Source organism: Bactrocera tryoni, chromosome 5, assembly GCF_016617805.1.
Source record: "Bactrocera tryoni isolate S06 chromosome 5, CSIRO_BtryS06_freeze2, whole genome shotgun sequence".
In the NCBI taxonomy this organism is placed as follows: Eukaryota; Metazoa; Arthropoda; class Insecta; order Diptera; family Tephritidae; genus Bactrocera; species Bactrocera tryoni.
This window is the reverse complement of record NC_052503.1, coordinates 27,378,398-27,397,881: the sequence shown is the minus strand read 5'-3', so window position 1 is coordinate 27,397,881 and position 19,484 is coordinate 27,378,398. Positions and strand designations below refer to the sequence as shown.

General features: G+C 37.3%; 1 protein-coding gene across 1 annotated transcript; it reads right to left on the bottom strand.

Annotated features, from left to right (window-relative positions):
* Positions 1-3,025: 3,025 nt before the first annotated feature.
* Positions 3,026-19,126, bottom strand: LOC120777458 (LIM homeobox transcription factor 1-beta). Its single transcript, XM_040108782.1, has 4 exons — positions 17,991-19,126; positions 4,449-4,647; positions 3,710-4,365; positions 3,026-3,640 (listed from the first exon to the last, which is right to left on the bottom strand). The coding sequence occupies exons 1-4, from the start codon at positions 18,781-18,783 to the stop codon at positions 3,393-3,395; spliced, it is 1,896 nt and encodes a 631-aa protein (XP_039964716.1). The 5' UTR covers positions 18,784-19,126; the 3' UTR covers positions 3,026-3,392.
* Between the last annotated feature and the right edge of the window lie 358 nt (positions 19,127-19,484).

Here is a 19,484-nt window from a genome sequence, read left to right as displayed (position 1 = left end):
GGCCACATGTAGAATCCATGCTTTTAATTGGGATTTGTCGGTCTGGCCGTATGGAAAAATAATAATTTTTGTACAACAGCTGATTTAGGATTTTAGACAAGTTCTACACCTCAGCGTTGCATTCCAGCGACATCTGCATGTGAGTGCTTTTGTTTGTGGATTGACTTATAGCGGGATTCTGTAACCAGTCTCTAGTCTCCATTTGAGACATTTTGAGGCAAAGTCTCAATTTGAGACTAGTTACTATTCACTAAACAATCTCTAGCGTTAGTCTCAAAATATTGAGATCTGGTAGTTAGCAGGTCACAAAACTAAAAAGAACTTTTGTCTGCCATTTTGAATATACTGAATAGAGATCATCATAGATATTAATCGATTGTCGTTCTCTTTATATTTTTCGTAAGCAACTCAAACACGAAAAGGATTAAAAATAAGTCAATTTTACATAAATTTCGTAAATATTATGAAACCAAGTCAACATATATTTTTATTTTCATTGATAATTATGTTTTTTCGACTGTGTTATAGAAAATTTAATATTTGTTATCGACATATTTATTGTCATTCAGATCGTATCTCATAAAATATCTCTGAATAATGTAGATCATAATAGAATTTTGTGACTGTCACTTACAGAACTAGCAATATCTGTCTCAAAGTCTCAAAAATTGTCTCTAACTTAAAATCTCAAATTTAGAGACTTGAGACTGTCTCACAGAATTACTAGAATCGCTTTGGTTAATTCCTTCATCTGATTCTATCAGCTCTGTTAGCCGCGCAGATCGAAGGCGTCAAACAGAATTCAATGTTGAATGAATAGCGGATCACTTATAAGATCTCTAACTGTACTAAAATGTTATTATGAGGGATGCATGCTCTTTTTCGATGTTCTCTCAAATGAAAACTACAAATTAGTACTCAAAAAGATTCGATTTAACATTTGCACCGTCTCTATTAATTAACATTATCTGATACAAGTTACAAGATATCTGTTCAAAGTTCATCAGTTAGAGAAAAAGTTTAGCTCGTTTCAAAGCTTATAATGAAATATTATTTATACAGGGTCACACAATAGCCGTATTTGGAGTAATAGACGAGTAGTGTAAATATTTTATTATTTTAAAATTTATGTTTATAAATGTTCTGACTTGACCCTAATATAAACATAATCTGACACGTAATAAGTTTCCGCATGACTCCGACAGTCGAGTCAACACTACCCTAAGTCGAGATCTAATGATCTGAAGAATATAATAATACTTGTAGTTATCCGCACCGACTACTGCTAAGACTTACCGTTCTAAACGGGGTTAGATCGCCGAAATAATATCCGTCCTAATTCCGGTAAAGTGAAATCGGCTGTTCTGGGAGTTACCGCGAGGAGCGAGAGTGACTCTATCCAGCTTCGTTCCGGATACTGTAGTAGGTTAAAATCCTACTTATCCATAATACCCCTTGACATATCAACTAGATGTATGTCCAGCGTGCAATGAGTCCCCGCATGACACTGGCCACCTCTTTGCATGCCCTGGTAACCCCATCTGACACCGACTCCCTTTGGTCCGACCCCGTCGAAACAGCACGTTTCCTGAGCCTACCATTGGATGACCTCGATGACAACTTATCTAATCGTTATCATCCTAACGGGTATTAGGTACCCGTTACAACATCAACAACAACAAGGATCAAGTAATAGACTAAAGCACTGTCATTTTTTGTTCATTTTTTTAGTACTTAAGAAACCTTTGTTCTCTATTGTTGACTTCAGTATATGTATTATATTTTCAAGTATTTCAGTTCAGGGGTTTTTCTCGAGTTCATCAAGGACCCCAGCAAGTTTGTAGCTAGCGCTGCTGCCGAAAACAAGGAAGAAGCCAAAAAGGAGGAGTTGAAGTCCGAGGAAGACCACGATATGAGTTTCGATCTCTTCGACTAAATAGCTAAACACAAAGTTGGTTCAGAAATACGCAGAATGGCCGAACCAACTATAAGTCTGTACCAAAAAGCGCCTGGAAAGAACTGGCTGAGCAGGTTTGCTCGCTCCAGAGCCAATTCTAGGTTGGTGGGATCAAAATCCTTAGTTACAGTGGCAACCATACCAAAATGGAGCTGTTCCGAAAGCACAAGCGAGCAGATTGATGCAGCCCTGGCAGTTCACTCCTAGCCTGCGACAGGCAAATCGGTTAGTGGAAGGATATATAGTATGATTCGAACAAATTATAAACCTCTTCGGGACAAATTCCACGAACTTGTGACCATATACATATACTGGTCACTGTAGACTGAAAAAGAACGCTTCCAAATTATCCATTCCACGACATTGAGCCGTACCCCTATTTCCATTTATATTTCCGAGTTTACAACAGCGCAATAATCCTTCTTCCTTTTCGCTGTTTGGCTCGAATTAGAGATTCCAAGTATAGCCAGGACCTTCTCCACCTGGTCTTTCTAACGGAGTGGCTGCTTCTATAATCGGGTAGTGTGTCGAATACTCTCAGAGCTGGATTGTTTTCATCCTTTCGGACGACATGACCTATGTGGCGTAACTGCTGTCTCTTAAATCGCCGAACTACTTGCTTCGCTTCCTTGAACAAACTGAAGAAAGCAGAACTAGCGGCGTGGTATTATGGCCAATGAAGTCGAAGAGAGCTTTGCAGTTGAAAATCATCGATGGCATCAAAGAGATAGAGAATATCGACATCTCTTATGGATCGATACAACACATTTTGGTTAAAGTTTTGTTTATGACCCGTGTCAATGCTAGACTCATACCAAATGACCGTTTTTTGTCAGTCCGCGTCAAATTTGATCAGATAGTATATATTTTTGAGGCTTCTCTTGCAGTTCAGCGATTGCTATGGCACTCTCTAGGACCTTCTTACCACATTCATAATTTATATTTCATCCCTCGGAAAGAAGATATAGTTATACTGTTTTGTAATAACTTTTTAAATTTATTTTATTTTATTTTATTATTATATTTTTTGTTTTATTTATTTAAAACTAACAATAATAAGATCTGTTTTAGATAAAATTTAAATTTTAAATCACAAATGTTGTTACTACAGGTGTATGCAACATGCCAGAATCTGCCTAATTATTTTGGTTTGTTGGGTATTAACTTAAACATACCGTTGTATGTATGTATGTATGTATGTATGTATATAGTACATATAAATAATTAATTGCCGCTTAGTTTTTCATTAGGTTTTTGTTATTGTTTTTGTGTAGTTGGTTTTTTTTTTACCCCTGGGACGTGCAACAAAGTCCGCTCAACTCACATATACATACATGGTGCCTGCTTCACCAACACAACAAGTCCCCACCCTCACTTGACATGTAGCTTAATACTAATAAATTCGTATCCTCTATTCCATAACGGTCAATTTGGTTTATTGCTCTACATTAAAGTAAGAATTCTGCATCAAGTACAGCTTGTCAATCGGATTGACGAGACTCGTGCTGAGATTGGCGATGATGTCGTGTGGATTGGAGTGTTGATTACCCGAGGAGCCGGTGGACTGCAGCTCCAGATTGTTGAGTGACAACGAATCGGTGTCATCGTCCAGTTGATCGAAATTGCTGCCGTCCAAGGACAAATCGGAGCTACAAAAACTATCATTCGAATTATGCGGGTAATCTGCAGGCAAGAAAAAAGGGAAAATAAATATTGGGTATGATTACAAATAGAGAATTTCACGCTACACACCATCGGGCGAGAAGGGCAGATTCGGATTCAGCGGTTGACTGCCGAAACCGCTGTCGCCTAAACTCAAATAAGCGCCATCTACACCTGCTATGCCACATTCCTGCTTTATGTCCTTGTCGTCCTTACCCATATCCTTCTCATCACCGCTGCGCGAGCTCACCGCACCACCATTGCCACCGCCATTTTTCGCCTTCCTTTGTATTTTCTTCATTTTGGCGCGCTGATTCTGAAACCACACCTGCACCACGCGCACCGACAGTCCGGTGTCCTTTGCGAGCGCCTCGCGCACCTTGCGGCACGGCTTGGGCGATTGATCGAAGGACGCTTTGAATTGCTTGCGCTGCTGTGATGTCAATATGGTGCGTGGTCGCTTCGGGCCGCGTCGTCCATCACGCGGACGCATCAAATCATCATCGTCCAGTCCGACGAAACCACAATGCTGTGCGGTCGCCAAGTAGAGCTCTTTTTCGAGATCGTGTCGACAGCAGAAGAGTTGGCCGTCACGCAGCAGGAATTGCTCGCCTTTCTGCAGTGGCAGTCGACAGATGTAGCAGATAAAACAAGGCAGGTGGTAAATGAAAGCGGGTATCGGTCGCATGACCATCTCATGTGGCAGAATCGGATGACAACAGCCGGTGCATTTGATGCTGAATAATCTAAAAAATACAATTTGGTTTATTTTTGATTAATTTCGTCCATTTTTGGTTTCTACTTTGGCGTTTCTCGGAATTTTACCTACCGTTCGTAATCGAGTTTACAATAAAGCTTTGAATTGCGCACGTAGCAGGTATTGAACAACTGTATTCCACAATAACAACAAGATAGACAGTGTTCGTGCCAGTTCGATTCGCCGACATTCATGAGATAACGATCGTGTATCTTTTGTCCGCAACCTTCGCATATTTCGTAATTCTTCTCGCACTTCACCTGTCCAACTTCTGCAAATAAAGAAGATGTGTGGTTTATATTTTATGATTTTAGTGCAAAACTACAAGAAAGTAGGCAAATATTTGAGGTTAGTTTGTGGATTAAAGCAACTTTAGCAACAAAAGAATTCGGCGTCTGAAGAACTTGCATTATTTTTTAAAAAAATCTGATACAATTTTCAACGATTTCATCACAAATAAGTTCTTCCAAACCCAAACCCATTTGGTAATAATTTTTTAAAACGACATTAATATCAGAGACATCTGAAGCATTTTTCGGTTCCCTATTTCGATTAGATATATTGATCCTTAACTAGCCCTCGACTTTTAGAATACCTTATGACAATTCGTCTATTTTAATAACATCATCATATATCACCTAGAACTGTTGCCTCTCTACTTTGCTCAAATAATGAGAACGATCTACATTTAAATCATTGAAAATCTCGAGGAATACTCGCAATTGGATGTGACAAAGCAGGTCCTTCTCCACCTGATCACTCCAACGGAATGGATGCCTGGGTACTGAATCGAAAACCTTCAAAGCTGATTATTTGATTCATTGAACTAAGTATTTCAATGCCATGGTATATCTCGTACAACTCATCTTTCGGTATTCGATATTGGTAACAGCAAAGGACCTTGCATCTTCCGCAAAACCTTTCTCTCGAACACTCTTAAGGCCGACTCAATTTTCGGTGCCTTCGCGCCATATAACTAGCAGCTAGGGAATAATGAGGAACTTGTAGAGTTTGGTCTTTATGCGTCGAGAGCGGACTTTACTTTTCAGTTGCCCAGTCAGTCCAAAATCGCATTTGTTGGTAAGAGTGATTTTGCGTTAAATTTCAAGGCTGATCGCCGCGACTAGCTCGAATAAATTCCAGCCGAGGGGTCCACTTTTCGACCACTTTCTGCAGCATTTGAAGTTATATGTCAGCAATAACGCGCCGAATATTCTACTCCAAGGCGTTAATGGTCTCGAGCTTAACTGCGTAGATATGCGACTTCACATAATTCGACAAAAATAGTCCAACGGTGTTAAAATGCACGTTCTTGGAGACCAAAGGCCCACAACGCGAGATAATACGATCACCAAATTTTCTTTTAATAAAATGATTGTTTCGTTGGCTGTGGGCATGCAGCGCCGTCTCGTTGGAACCAAAGGTCGTCCACATTAACTTCCTTCAATTCAGACCCGAAAGAGTCTTATTTCATAGCTCTATAGCATTCCCTATTGATTGTATATCCTATATACCAACTTAACTACCGTAAATTAGATTTTTGTAAATAAAGTAACCTTTAATCCTTTCTATCTCTGAATAAGCCATAAAGCGATATCAAACAGATAATACAATTTATATATATGTATATACATATGTATGTATGTGTATATTTGAGTATATTTATTTACTAACTCATTTATTGATTGAGATAATACTATTGAATTTCACAAAGACCCTAAACGAATACGAAGAATTGTATCATTGGAAAATGCATAAAAAGAGCATATAAATAAATGCAATAAATATATAAATATATACGTGCATATATATTTATACTATTATATATAGAAATAAATATTGCACTTGATTATCATTATCTATAAATCTATAAGTTCTGGATGCATCCGGCGCAGGTTTGTAGCTAAATTGCATGTGTCTATATAAAGGGTGATTCAATTCGATGTTTCCAATTGAGTCCAATTTTCGATGACTCGTTCGAGCATTTCGACTTATACCTAGCGAATGATGTTCTACTGCAAGTCCTGAATAGAAGCGGGACCACCGCTCAAAATCAAAAGATTTCCACGAGAAAAAATAATCAAATACATTACATGTCCAATAGATTTGATGATGATTGTTGCAAAAGTACTTCGGAGTTAATAAGCTAACTAAATACCCAAAAAATAAGGTGAAATTGTATTTATTTTGAAAATTCTTTATTTATTCTTCCAAATCAATTTCATCCCCTTCAAAGTAATCCCCTCCCGATGCAATGCACTTATGCCAACGGATTTTCCAATCTTCGAAACACTGATTGTAGTCATTTTCCGGGATGGCTTTCAGTTCCGTCTTCGCTGCGGCTTGAATCTCCTCTATCGTATAAAAACGGTGTCCCCGGAACGGTCTTTTGAGCTTGGTGAACAGCCAGAAGTCGCACGGCGCCAGATCAGTTGAATACGGTGGTTGCGGAACGATATGGGTTGAGTTTTTGGCGAAATGATCACGAATTACGAGGGCAGTATGGGATGGTACATTATCGTGGTGTAAAAACCAAGAATTGCCTTTCCACAATTCCGGCCTTTTTAGGCGGATAGCGTTACGTAAACGACGCATAACGTTCAAATAATATTCCTTGTTGACAGTTTGACCGGTTGGAAGGAATTCATAATGCACAACACCACGATAATCGAGGAAAACAGTCAACATGACCTTGATTTTTGAGCGACTTTGGCGCAATTTTTTTGGTCTCGGCTCTCTTTTGGCACGATATTCGCTCGATTGATTGGTTGTTTCGGGATCGTAAGCATAGATCCAAGTCTCATCGCCAGTTATAATGCGTTTTATGACACCCTAGTAGTCGGAAAGCATCGTTTCACACACTTCAACGCGACGCCTTTTTTCCAAAAAATTCAATGTTTTCGGTACCAGCCGAGATTTGACGCGCTTGATGCCCAAAACATCCTTCAAAATGGGATTGGCTGAGCCTTTCAATATGCCAACTTCATCAGCAAGATCTGTAATTGTTAATCGACGGTTTTTCAACACCAAATCTTTGATTTGTTGAACTTGAGCTTCGTCGGTTGAGGTTGATGGTCGCCCTGGACGCTCTTCGTCTTCGACACGTTCACGGCCGGCTTGGAACTCACTATAACACTTGTAAACATTTTTTTTAGACATAGCCTCATCACCAAAGGCTTTTTGCACCATCCTCAACGTATCCGCAGCAGAAAATTGATTCTGTAAATAAAATTTTATGCAAATTCCTTGCTCAACAAATTTCGACATCGCAAAAAACGAAAAACTCACTTTTAGCAGCTCACAAAACGACACGTATCTCAAACACTAATGAATATTTTGACATGAAATTTGACATAAATGTGACTGACAGTTCTACCAACCTAAAAAAGAAAATAATTCTCCAAATCCTTCGACGCGCGCAGTTTAAATTCAAATGTCACCTTATTTTTTGGGCACAGTATATTGTCAAATGGGTGTTTTGATTCTTAACCTTTTAGATTTTAACTTTAAAAGACATGATCCACTCATTTCTCAGCTCAATTGTCCCTAAGCACATTCTTTCAGCGTGTTTTCTCTCCTGTTTATATCTCATTGATTTCGTAAGGTTTAGAGAATTATAGAATTATGATTGGAACTTAGTTCTTTGACACTTTTTGAGGTTTGAAATCATGACTTAGTAGAAAGATTGCAGAAGATTCGAAGCATGAGCTCAATAAAAGCATGAATTTGTATATTTTCTAGGAAACTTTGGCTATGTAACTGTATCAAGGCGCTTTCTTTCGGCAAATATATTTCTTTTCACATCAAAACTTCTTCTATCTTCTATGTTATTTTATAAAAATTTGTTGGTTTAAAGTTGTTTATGTGAATCATGCGTCTGATGTATGGTTTTGTTCAATATTTCATATTTCAAAGTCTTTTATACTCGTAAATAAATGTGATCGCAAATTCTCGGTGTGAAGTTCTGATTTAATTCGGAGTGAGCAATACTTTATAATCAGCGATTCATTTTGAAAAATTTTAATTGCCTTGATTCCGTAGTCGATCTACAGGCAACCTCCGAAAAAGTGTTGCACCGTATAGAAGACTTTTCGGCTTATAAATAACTCAAATCCAAAAACCAAAAACCAAAACAAAAAAAAATCGTTATTACAATAGATGAACACAGAGAATTATCACATGACTAGTCAAAATTTTGACTTTATACTGGCGTTTATCACTGACGGCTTTTGGGGGCCCATTAGGTTAGTTTATTTTAGGTTTAATGGCTGATCTAGAGAGATAGCACGTGGACTACTATATGTAGTCCTTTGTAAAGCCATAGAAAAGAAGAACTCCTGTGTTCGAACTTATAAATTATGCGCGCCCAAGTGTTTAAGTCTCGACCTCCCAAACGCGGGACAGTCAAGAAGAAAGTTTTGGCTAAGCTCCCGCGAAGCCCCGCTATCTAGTAGTAGAACATAAGAGGATTTTACTGATAGCGGTTCTAGGTTGCTTTCATTGCTGGCTTATCAGCTTTATAATTTCTGTGATTCCACTGAGACCTGCCACCCATACCAGCCTTATCATAAAGTCACTTGATGCTGTTGCTAGCGAGGTTTGGCACTCCTTGACCTGCCCTCTACGCACTATTAATGAGTTGAAGGCTATATGGCCGCCCTGTTATATGAGTGGATGGTCACTTCTATGACGGAGGCTGCACTCTGGAGCAGTAACTCTACTGATATCTTAATGTCTGAAACCTCGGCTTGGAAAACACTGCAATAGTCAGAACTGGAGTTGATAGAGCGCTCCAGACAGTAAGCCCCCTTCACTCAAGCTTTGATCCATCCGTAAAGAAACTCACTATCTCTCTCCTACAACGGCTTCTTCTCACTCACAACTCCCTCGCCGGTATATGGACAGAGAAGGTGCCGCCAGAGTTCGGTTTGGCGACGCCGTGATCAAACTGATCTGATATGAGGTGTGAGGATCAGACCCGTATTCTTCTTGGGAGCCGATTACACTAAATTAGAAAATTCTTACAAATTAGTACGTTTATATCTCCGAAACTATTTGTGGCGAAAACTTCAAAATTTCGGGATATATTTTCAAATATACATACATATGAAAAGCTACCATATGTATATACATATATGTATGTATGTGTCTATGCAAAAAATAAATTCGATTTTTGTAAGCTCAAGTGAATATAACCCCTTCTAATAATCACACAGTACACACTGACATATACGCATACAACTGTATAGTTATGAGTATCTGTGTGCCGCTATCCATTCGAGCGCTTAGGGTTCTTTGTTGCGTGTCAAATGTTGAAAATTGTATCCAATATCTGCCACAGAGCGCCTATTTAGAGACACATTAGCTGTTTGATAACAGGTTATCTGCGATATTCGAACAAATAATAAACGCATAAAAAATGAACAAAAACAAAGAGAAACAAAATAAATACTGTCGATTGACAGCATGACAGTTAGGCACTCGAATTATGATAAATTGCTTATCTATCCATGATTTGACTGACTAAGGACAAGCGATGGGGCAATGAGTATGATTTCGAAACAGTCAATACAAATATGTTACAAACATGCTAATATCCTTACACAAATATGTAAGTATATGTATGTATGTATGTGTGTGGGTTTGGTTGGTTGTAAGTTGACTGCTGTTTAATAAATGACACTGCTATTTCGCGTTCTATAAATACAAACCTGTTTATTAGGACGTGTCAAAAAGCTGACTTATCGAATATATGGGTTAAAATGAAACTACATATGTATGTATGTATGTTTATACGAAGTAAAAATGTTAGAAAAATGTTCAAAGGTATGGGTAAGCACTTTTCAAAAATTTTAACTATAAGAATTTTTGAATTGAAAAAAAAAACTCAATTGTGGTGGATTTTTGAAAAAAATTGTCTGCTCTACGAGAATCCATGATATAAAAAACGTTTCCTAACTGGTTCAGGATTTATGGTATTTTTATTAAAAAGACTTATTTCGTGTTATTTATGTGGAAAACTTTGAATGCTCAGCGACACCTTTTAAAATTAGCCCAAAAATCCTACCTTGCAGCAATTTCTTAACTCTGTTTGCCCACAAACTAGTGAAATTTTGTTTGACCAGGTGGCAGTGTAATCTGCAATAATTTAAACATTGGTTTAAGGCCACTCGAGACGGCAAAGGTAATAAAAGATCTTTGAATTTTGAATATGAATTTTCGTGAGGTATCAATGGGTCTCTTGGGTCTACTGTCTAGTCGAACTAGGGGATTTCGTATCATATGCAATAAGAAATCATTGACTTAACCAATCAGTTTTGCTACAGTTTAAATCTGATGTCAGCTGACAGGTTTTTTTGGAAGATTAATTTCTTTTCAATGGACTATACTATATTATGGTATATATTCAATCCAATCTGATTGTTTTTTTTAAATGGAAAATTGTACCATTAAAAAACGAGTAAGAGAAGTTACATCTTGGGAGGTAAAAATCAATATATTGGGTAGTCAAAAAAGTCTTTTCGTAATCCGTTCTAGGAATTTTGATGTGAAAGATGCACCTCGCTCTGGTTAACCTATCGTTGAAAAAGTCGGTGAAATTATAGAAAATATTGACCAGGACCGTCGCATAAGCAGCCACGGCACCCATAATCAAACGGTTTTGAATCATTTGAAAAATGCTACCAAAAGAAGCTCGATGTTTGTTGTCCAAGCGTGGTGAAGCTCAACAAATGGCCGCCAAGCTGTGTGTTTGGTGGGATTGGAAAGGAATTAATCACGAATAGCTGCTCCAGCCTGGTCGAACGATTTATTCTACATTTTACTGACAACAATTAATGAGATTGAAGCAAGCAATCGAAAGAAACGGCCAGAACTGATCAACAGAAAGGGCTTCGTCTTCCATCAGGACAACGCTAGACCACACACATATTTGATGACTCGGCAAAACCTGGGCGAGCTTGGCTGAAAAGTTTTGATGCATCCACCATATAGCCCGGACCTTGCACCATTGGACTAGCATTTGTTTTGGTCAATGCAGAACTCCCTTAATGGAGAAGCCTGTGAAAATTGCTTGTCACAGTTTTCGCCGAGAAACCAGAAAAGTTTTACACTGATGGAATAATGTCTCTAGCGAAAAAATCGTGGTCAACCAAAATGGTACAACTTGGTTCATTAAGGTTCATTATAAATAAAAAAATAAGTTGAAGTTTGATTAGAAATACGTATATTTAGAATTATTTCTCCTTTATGACTCCAGACAATGATTCAACAATGAAAATGTTAACAGACTATCAGCTTCGAAATTTAGATTATCTAAGTTATGTAATCGTTAAGTACTCGTTATGTACCAGTTATGTCTGCCAAAACTTGACGATTTTCTCGAATCGATGCTTCCAGAGTCGGTCAGCAAAATTTCTTCGAAACGGCTGTACCGATCGACTTGAAATCTACACTCTACCTCCTTTGAATATATTTGTCAGGTAATAATCGAAAAAATAAGACTTTTCATAAAAACTTTTTTTGAGCCACTCTATACGTAAATTTTTTTTTAACAAAAAACGCCTTTTTTAGGAATCCGTCATTTGTGAAAAATCAAAATTTTTACCAGTCCTTCGATTGCAACCTGCATTCATCTATGTATCGTACCAATATTTTTTTGGGAGTTTAAAATAATTTTGTGCAGTAAACCCACCACTAGACACCGTTTTCTGAGGTGCAGTTTTTGTTGTTGTTATAGCGGCAGAATTCTGCCGAATTTACATTCCTTGGCAGAATAAAAAGTCCGGGTCCGTTCCGATTATGTAAACTCAACTGTCGTAGGAACGGTTTGAAAAGTCCTCCCAGAGATCGACTACGGAATCAAAGAGAGCCACAACTTTTCGGAACGAATCACCGATTATTAAAACACATTTAATTTCGTAAATTAACATATTCATAATTTGAAATGCCTCTTCAACAAAAATTCCCAAAAAAGAATGTTTTTTTTCTGACTTTCAAGTGTTATAATCCCTCAAATTAACTTTTTCTGAACTTAGCACTTCATTAACTTCAGTACAGCAGCCAAAAAAAGGAACTGGAGTTAAATTTCAGTTGCATCTCTTGAAATTCCAAAGAGCTTTGACTTGTTAAACTCAAATCTAGTGACGGTAGTTTTCTTTCAAAGAAGGTTAGAGGAGCCTTTGGTAATCATCTTACTTATGCTTGATCAAAAAGGCTTTGAGAGAGTAACAGTTTTTATTCTAGGAGAGCTGCGCTCAAATTTAACGAGTCTCATATACTCAAAATTCAAAAAAAAAATATGAATTGTATTTACATTTTTCTATAAATTTAAAGTACTCTAAATTTTCAGTTTAAAATACTCTAAATTTCCACTCAACACCATTTCAAGTCTCCAAGAGCAACTGCCTTGGAACTCACTCCAAAATTATAGCGAATATTACTTGAGCCTCATTTAGTTCGGGACATCAATGGTTGGAGTGCACAAAACATTTCATCTAACGGTATCCTAACCGTTGGAAGGTGAAGTCGAACGCCCACAACGCAGAGTTGCATTTGGCGACGGCTTGACGTTCGCATGCACACATGTCAACAGAAATATTTGTGGTTGAGTACAGCGCTGCGACATACCGTTAAGCCAAAGTGCAGTGAAAGCAGCTCAAAACACACATGCATATACACATACAATTATACATCATACACACACATATATTTAGAAATGTACAAGACTCACATATATTCTAATAATATGCATTTAAATGAGCGTTTGTACAATATTTACTAGTTTAGACATGCATTGCGACACACACACACACATTTATCTGCGTTGTAGTAGTATTTAGTAGACTTGAGGCGTTTCTCGACATTCTCACATTGTTTGCGAATTTTGCAAAATTCTAGGAGTTTATGCGCATGAAATTTAGTTAGAAAAATGTGTGTTTATTTCAAAAATTCGAAGTGGCATCTGTTATCAACCCAAGAATGAGTGGATCTACAGGCTATTTGTTTGTATGTATGTATATGTGCGCGCCTATGTGTGTGTGTGAAGAATTTGCTGTGCTTGAAATGCACGAAATGGCGCTTCATGATGGCTTAAGCAGGTATTTATGTGCATGTATTTGTATGTGCTTGTGTGTTTGTGCTGATGGACGCATGCAAATTTTTAGTGGCCATCCAATCGCTGCGTTATATAATTGGTGTGTGCGCTTTTCAGGTTCATTGCCGGCATAATTTCGTGGTCAACTTACATGCATCGCATTCCGAACGAGGCAAGCGGCGGGCATTGCACCTACACAGGCACACACACACACACAGACATGCTTATAAAAGGCACTAATTGTGTAGCATACGTGTAGGTGTGTGGGCTGCTGGGTCTGCTTGTAGTTGAGTTTGCATGTGTACGTGTGTTTGCTTTAGGGTTTTGCCTTCAAATAGTCGCCGACAATTTGTCGTGCGTGTGTGTTTGTTGCTTTGCCTTTATTTTGCTTGTAATAAATAAATAAAAATGTGTTTATGTAAATACATAATTGTGTTTTAGTTTAAGTTGCTTGACTTGTGGACTGGGTTAGAAGAAAATTATATTATATAAATATGTATATTTATTGTATGTCCGAATTTAAAGCTAAAAAGTAAGCAAAAATTGTATAGTCTTATTTAAGTGTTTAATGCAGAAGAATTCACTATTTTTCACACACTTTGAATTAGCAAGGCATGCAGTTTATTCGTTAAAAAATTCATTTGGAATCAAAATTTAATTGATTTGTATGAAATTTCAAGATTTTACATATTGCTCAACTGTGAAGTATAGCGAAGCAAGTTTATAATTAAACAAAATATTTAAAGAACAGTTAATACCATAAAAACAACAACAAAAAATAAACAACCACAAGAAAGTAAAAAAAAAGTAAAAAGATATAGCAATATATGTCAAAAATTCTAAAAAAAATAGATTTAAAATTGAAAAAAAAAATTATTGTGCAATAAAAAAAATATTGCGCAATAAAAAATTATAAAAATAACAGGATTTGAAATAAAAAAGCTGTTTTGAATCATTTAGTGGGGTCTTGTTTTGCCATAATAGTGAGAATTTTTATATTAAGTATCTGAAAATATATGTAAGTACATTTCAACGCATATCTACAAAGCCCATCAAATTAAGAAAAAGTTGGTATTTAAATTGAGAATTTTTAATAAAAATTAGGTAATTTTCAAATAATGACAAAATGAGGTTAAAAAGAAAAATAAAAATTTTAAATTAAAAATTAAAAGTAAGGAAGGGCTAAGTTCGGGTGCAATCGAACATTTTATACTCTTGCAACTTGCAAAAATCAAAGTCAGGGAAATACTTTAAGGTGTAAAACCAATCATTTAGAGTAAAGTCAGCCGGATGTTCGAAAATCCTGTTATTACATATCGAGAGGCTAGACCAAGTTTTCGCTCAAATTTATCTATTTTAGGCACAAATATACACTGTTATGAGTAAAAAACGTTCTCTTATTTTCATTGGGATAACTCACATATTGGCCGATATGCATATGCGGTACTAAGTCACCCGGAAGTTCGAAAATCTTTATATGACGTATATGGGGGCTAAGGGAAGTATTGGTCCGATTCAACGGTTTTTTGACATACAGACATACCATTATAAGAGAAGGATTATCCCTTAATTTCAGTTACATATGTATATGTATATGTACATATATCAAACATTGACCGAAATTTTCGATTAAAAGTCAACCTGGGTCTAAATATTCGGTACCTAGTGGCTTGAACAGTTTTTATTGGATTTAAACAATTTTTGTTCATAAAGTGGCACATGTACATACTTTAAAGGAATTATTAGTGCAAAATTTAAACGCGCAGTATTAATTACGTCCTGATTTGTTGACTGGAAGGTGAAATAATCAAATGGAATTTAAAATTGTGCTATATGGAAAGTAGGCGTGATTGTTGTCCAGTTTCGTCCATTTTCACAATGTGACATAAAATTGCAAGAAAAATGTCACGTACTAAATTTTGTCGAAATCGTTTGGTTGAGTCCCGAATTATGGGGTTTCACCAAAAAGTGGGCGGTGGCACGCCCATTGTCCAATTGTCACACCAGCTCCCATAAAACTCTCTCATATCATCTCGGCGGTTAAATTTAATGTTTCTGGCGTATTTAGTTTTTGATTTATCGCGCTTTTAGTTTCTAAAAGTACCGTTATTTGTGTAAATAATATCTAGGCAGTTTTTAAGTTTTTTAAAAGCAAATAACCATCGGTTCCAATGTTTGACGTTTCGTATTTTGATGCACAATTTACAAGATGCTTTTTTTTTAAACTAACTTAAAATAAAATTAATCTCCTAGTGACGGATATCATACAAGTACATACCAGAATTGTTCATTAAATCAGTTTCAGTTTCAGTTTTTGAGATAGAGATCTGAAATTTTGCAATTGTGCTATTCATTTGTTGGAATTCTAAAGCATATAGCTACCATAAAAAAGGATCGATCAGAATCCTGTCCTTGCAAAGAAAACATTTTTATTTGACAAGTATTCGGACCTGAATTAGTCTTATATCAACTAGAAAGAACTTATAAAAGGTTTTACGTTGTTTGTTTTGCATCTCTTCTTTTAGTTTTGTAATAAAATTTAAAATTTTTAAATCTTCTGTGTCGTTTTATCCGATATCTTTGACAATCGTAGGATTTTTGTATTGTAATTAAGGGGTGTAATGGTCAAGCCACCACCAATTCAAATTCAATATCAGGACACTTTAACTCTTTTAGTGCTGGAAGCCGATATATCGTAATGTTCACAATTTCATAATGAAAAGATATACGCAAGAACAACTTTTACAAATTATTCAGTTTTATTATCAAAAAAATCTTTCTTCAATTGCAAACTTTTGCATGTTTTTGCCATTTTATGCCATTGGACCACCATAAACGTTAAGAATTTGCTGATTTTGTCTTGAAACAACTTGAAAACGATAACGATTTTTTTAAGAAAATCACCTAATCCGATGAGTCTCACTTTTATCAGAGTGGTCGGTAGATCGTAAACTCTCCATTCTGGTACGAAGAAGAAGAATCCACAAATTATTCATGAATAACCATTACATTCACCTAAATTTTCAGTTTGATGTGGTTTTTGGTCTGTTGGAGTCATCGTTCCGTTCTTTTTTTCGAAATGAAGCTCGTGACACCGTTGCTGTAAATGGTGAGCGGTATAGATCCAAGATGATAACCAACTTTTTATGACCGTAATTGGAGTAGTTCTCGTAGTTCCAACAAGATGGGGCTACGTGCCACACAGAACGTGCAACAACCGAATTATTGCGAAAAAGGTTTGCAAATTTGATTATATAAAAAAACGGTGACATTGAATGAGCTCAAAGAATAAGTGATTTAGCAACATTAGACTACTTTTTGTGTGTTTTTTTACAGTTATTGGTCTTTAGCAATAAACCAGACTCTCTTCAAGCCTTAGAAGTCAATATTGTTCGTGCTATTCATGGCGCACAACTTGATTTAGTGGGAAGAGGACTCGAAAATTGGGTTCATCGAATTCGTTCCTGCAAAAGAAGTCGTGCAGGCCGTTTGAATGATGTTATATTCAGAAGTTAATTGTATCGAATCTACTTCAGATTTAATTTAAAAAAATTTAATTTCCTTAGGAAAAATCATATTCGCCAGCTTAATGCAATTTAATCCATAAAAAAATTTACGGTTTTTTGTGAATTTGAGTCCATTCGGTTGTTATTTCAACCTTTGACCCACACGTCTTTGTTGAATGAACTTTGGCTAAACAATTTCACTTCAACAATAATACTTTTATAAAGCAGACTCGTTTCTTTTCCGAAATTTGGTAAATCGTTATTTCGATAGTTCTAGCAGTCAATCTCCGACTGTAAGCCAATAAAGTGGAAAGAAGCTTTCAATATCTAATTATACTTTCAGTACTTCATGTCATGAAATTGAGGAATGATATCCGAAACCGCGAATGCAGAAAAGGTTCACTTGATCGCTGGGACAGTTATATTAATAATTTTCCAAAGAATTCTTATTATTTTTTTTAATATTGCACGAACCTTCAACGCGTCTAAAATTTGTTTAGTACTCAAACCTCTTGATCCGAGCCACAGAAAACGCTTATTTAATTTAAATCACTTCCAAAATGTGCATCTCAGTAACGTCACAAAGTACAAAAAAGGCAAGAAATCTGAAATTTGGCTCTAACGAACCCAAATTAATCACACCTCCTCGTAAAGTTAATGCAACGACTCACACAAAGCTATGACTGCCCTATATCCCTGCGATAAACAAAACGTAGACACACCTCTGTATATACATATGTACATATGTATGTATGTATGTGTATGTGCAACTTTAACCTTGACTATTTTTAAAGTATGACAAAGCTATTCTCAACATTTTAACGCAATTTCCACGAAGTTGCACACCTTAGCGGGGAACCTAACGAATGGCTGAAATGGCTTGCGAATGTCTCGACACGCGATAATTGCCCAAAAACGCTTGCCTTTAACACTTTTCACAATTGCAATTTGTTGCTGTTGTTGCGCAAAATTATTCAAAACTTCACGAAAACGCTTATCTAATATTTATTATACCTGTTCGACCATTACAGCCCGCAGACAGCTCGGAAAGAGATGGTGTCGTCGTTGCCGACGCCGTCGGCAATAAAGCGGCCGGTGCTGGAGCCATAACGGAGGCGGACACCGTCATTAAGGATGACGACGACGAAGGTGATGACGAACACGATGTTGAAATTGAAGTGGGTATCATTAAAATGTGTGCCGTGGAAGTGGCGGCGACGGCGGCGACGGCGGCGGGACACGCGGGAATGGCGCTTGCAAGTGTTACACTGGAATTGACTTCGGGGGCTGCCGCAGTGGCTTTTTCGCTTGCGGCTATGTTAAAAGCCGCCTTTGCTGACGGATCGCCGCGGTGCGGTGACGCGACGGACGCGCCTGCTGTTGCAGTTGCGGAAACGGTTGCAGTTGGTGTAGCGGGTGTCGAAGTGGCCGCTGTTGTTGGTGTACTGCTGTTGCTGCGATTAAGTGGAGCGCATGTTGCATGCGTCGGTGAGGCAGTTAATTGTTGTTGCTGTTGTTGCACTTGATGTTGTTGTAGTTGTTGTTGCTGTTGCTGCTGATGCTGCTGGTGTTGTTGTTGTTGCTGCTGGTGTTGTTGTTGCTGTTGAAATTGCTGCTGTTGCTGTTGTTGTTGTTGTTGCTGCTGTCCACAGTTGCCACTATTATTCAATACAGTTGCATTAATTGCGCTGCCGACCGAATTGGGCGCATTACCAAATGTACGCGTACCGCCATGATTCTGATGATGGTGTGAATAAAAGCCAGCGCCACGACTCAAGTTTGTGGGCATTGGATAGAATTCAAGCATTGTCTAACAGCGTTTGCAACTTTGCTCTCGATTAAGACACCGTTAGGTCTTATGTACAATTTTTTTTTGTATTTTTTGGTTGTTGTAATCACACACGTTTTACCCGCATTTAACGATTATATGTATTTGTTTTAGTAAAAAGCTTGAGCTTTCACGCACATTTTGCACTTTCACTGCTGACCACTGCAGCGTTTCAACACGTGTGGCAACACTCACTTTCTATGTATGTATTTATTTTATATTCTTTTTACTTTCAACTATTTATTTGTATTTTTTGTATGTGTTTTTTTTCGTTTTTGTAAACCGTTACTTAGCGTTTTGACTCGCATGCACAACCGTCAACGTTCGCTGTCAGTTCACATGTGAATTTGCAGACGATGAAATCATAACATTTCACTGCCAACACCGTTATCTACAAGCGCACATATAAAAGTCGGCCGTGCGACTCTCTTTTTGGGCGCCCATTGGCATTGTCAATTGTCAGCGCTGAGTATACTCCGCAGCGTGCTGCAGCATGCGCAAAAGCAAAAAAAAAATAAAACGGAAAACAACTTTATAGCGGTTCAACCCTTCGTGCGCGTTCCGTGTGTTTACAAGTCGTTCAAGTAACAATAATATTCCCACAACAATAACACGTGAACACTGATAAACATAGGCTGGAGCAACCACCACTAAACGGGCATAGGAAGTCGAAAGCAGGG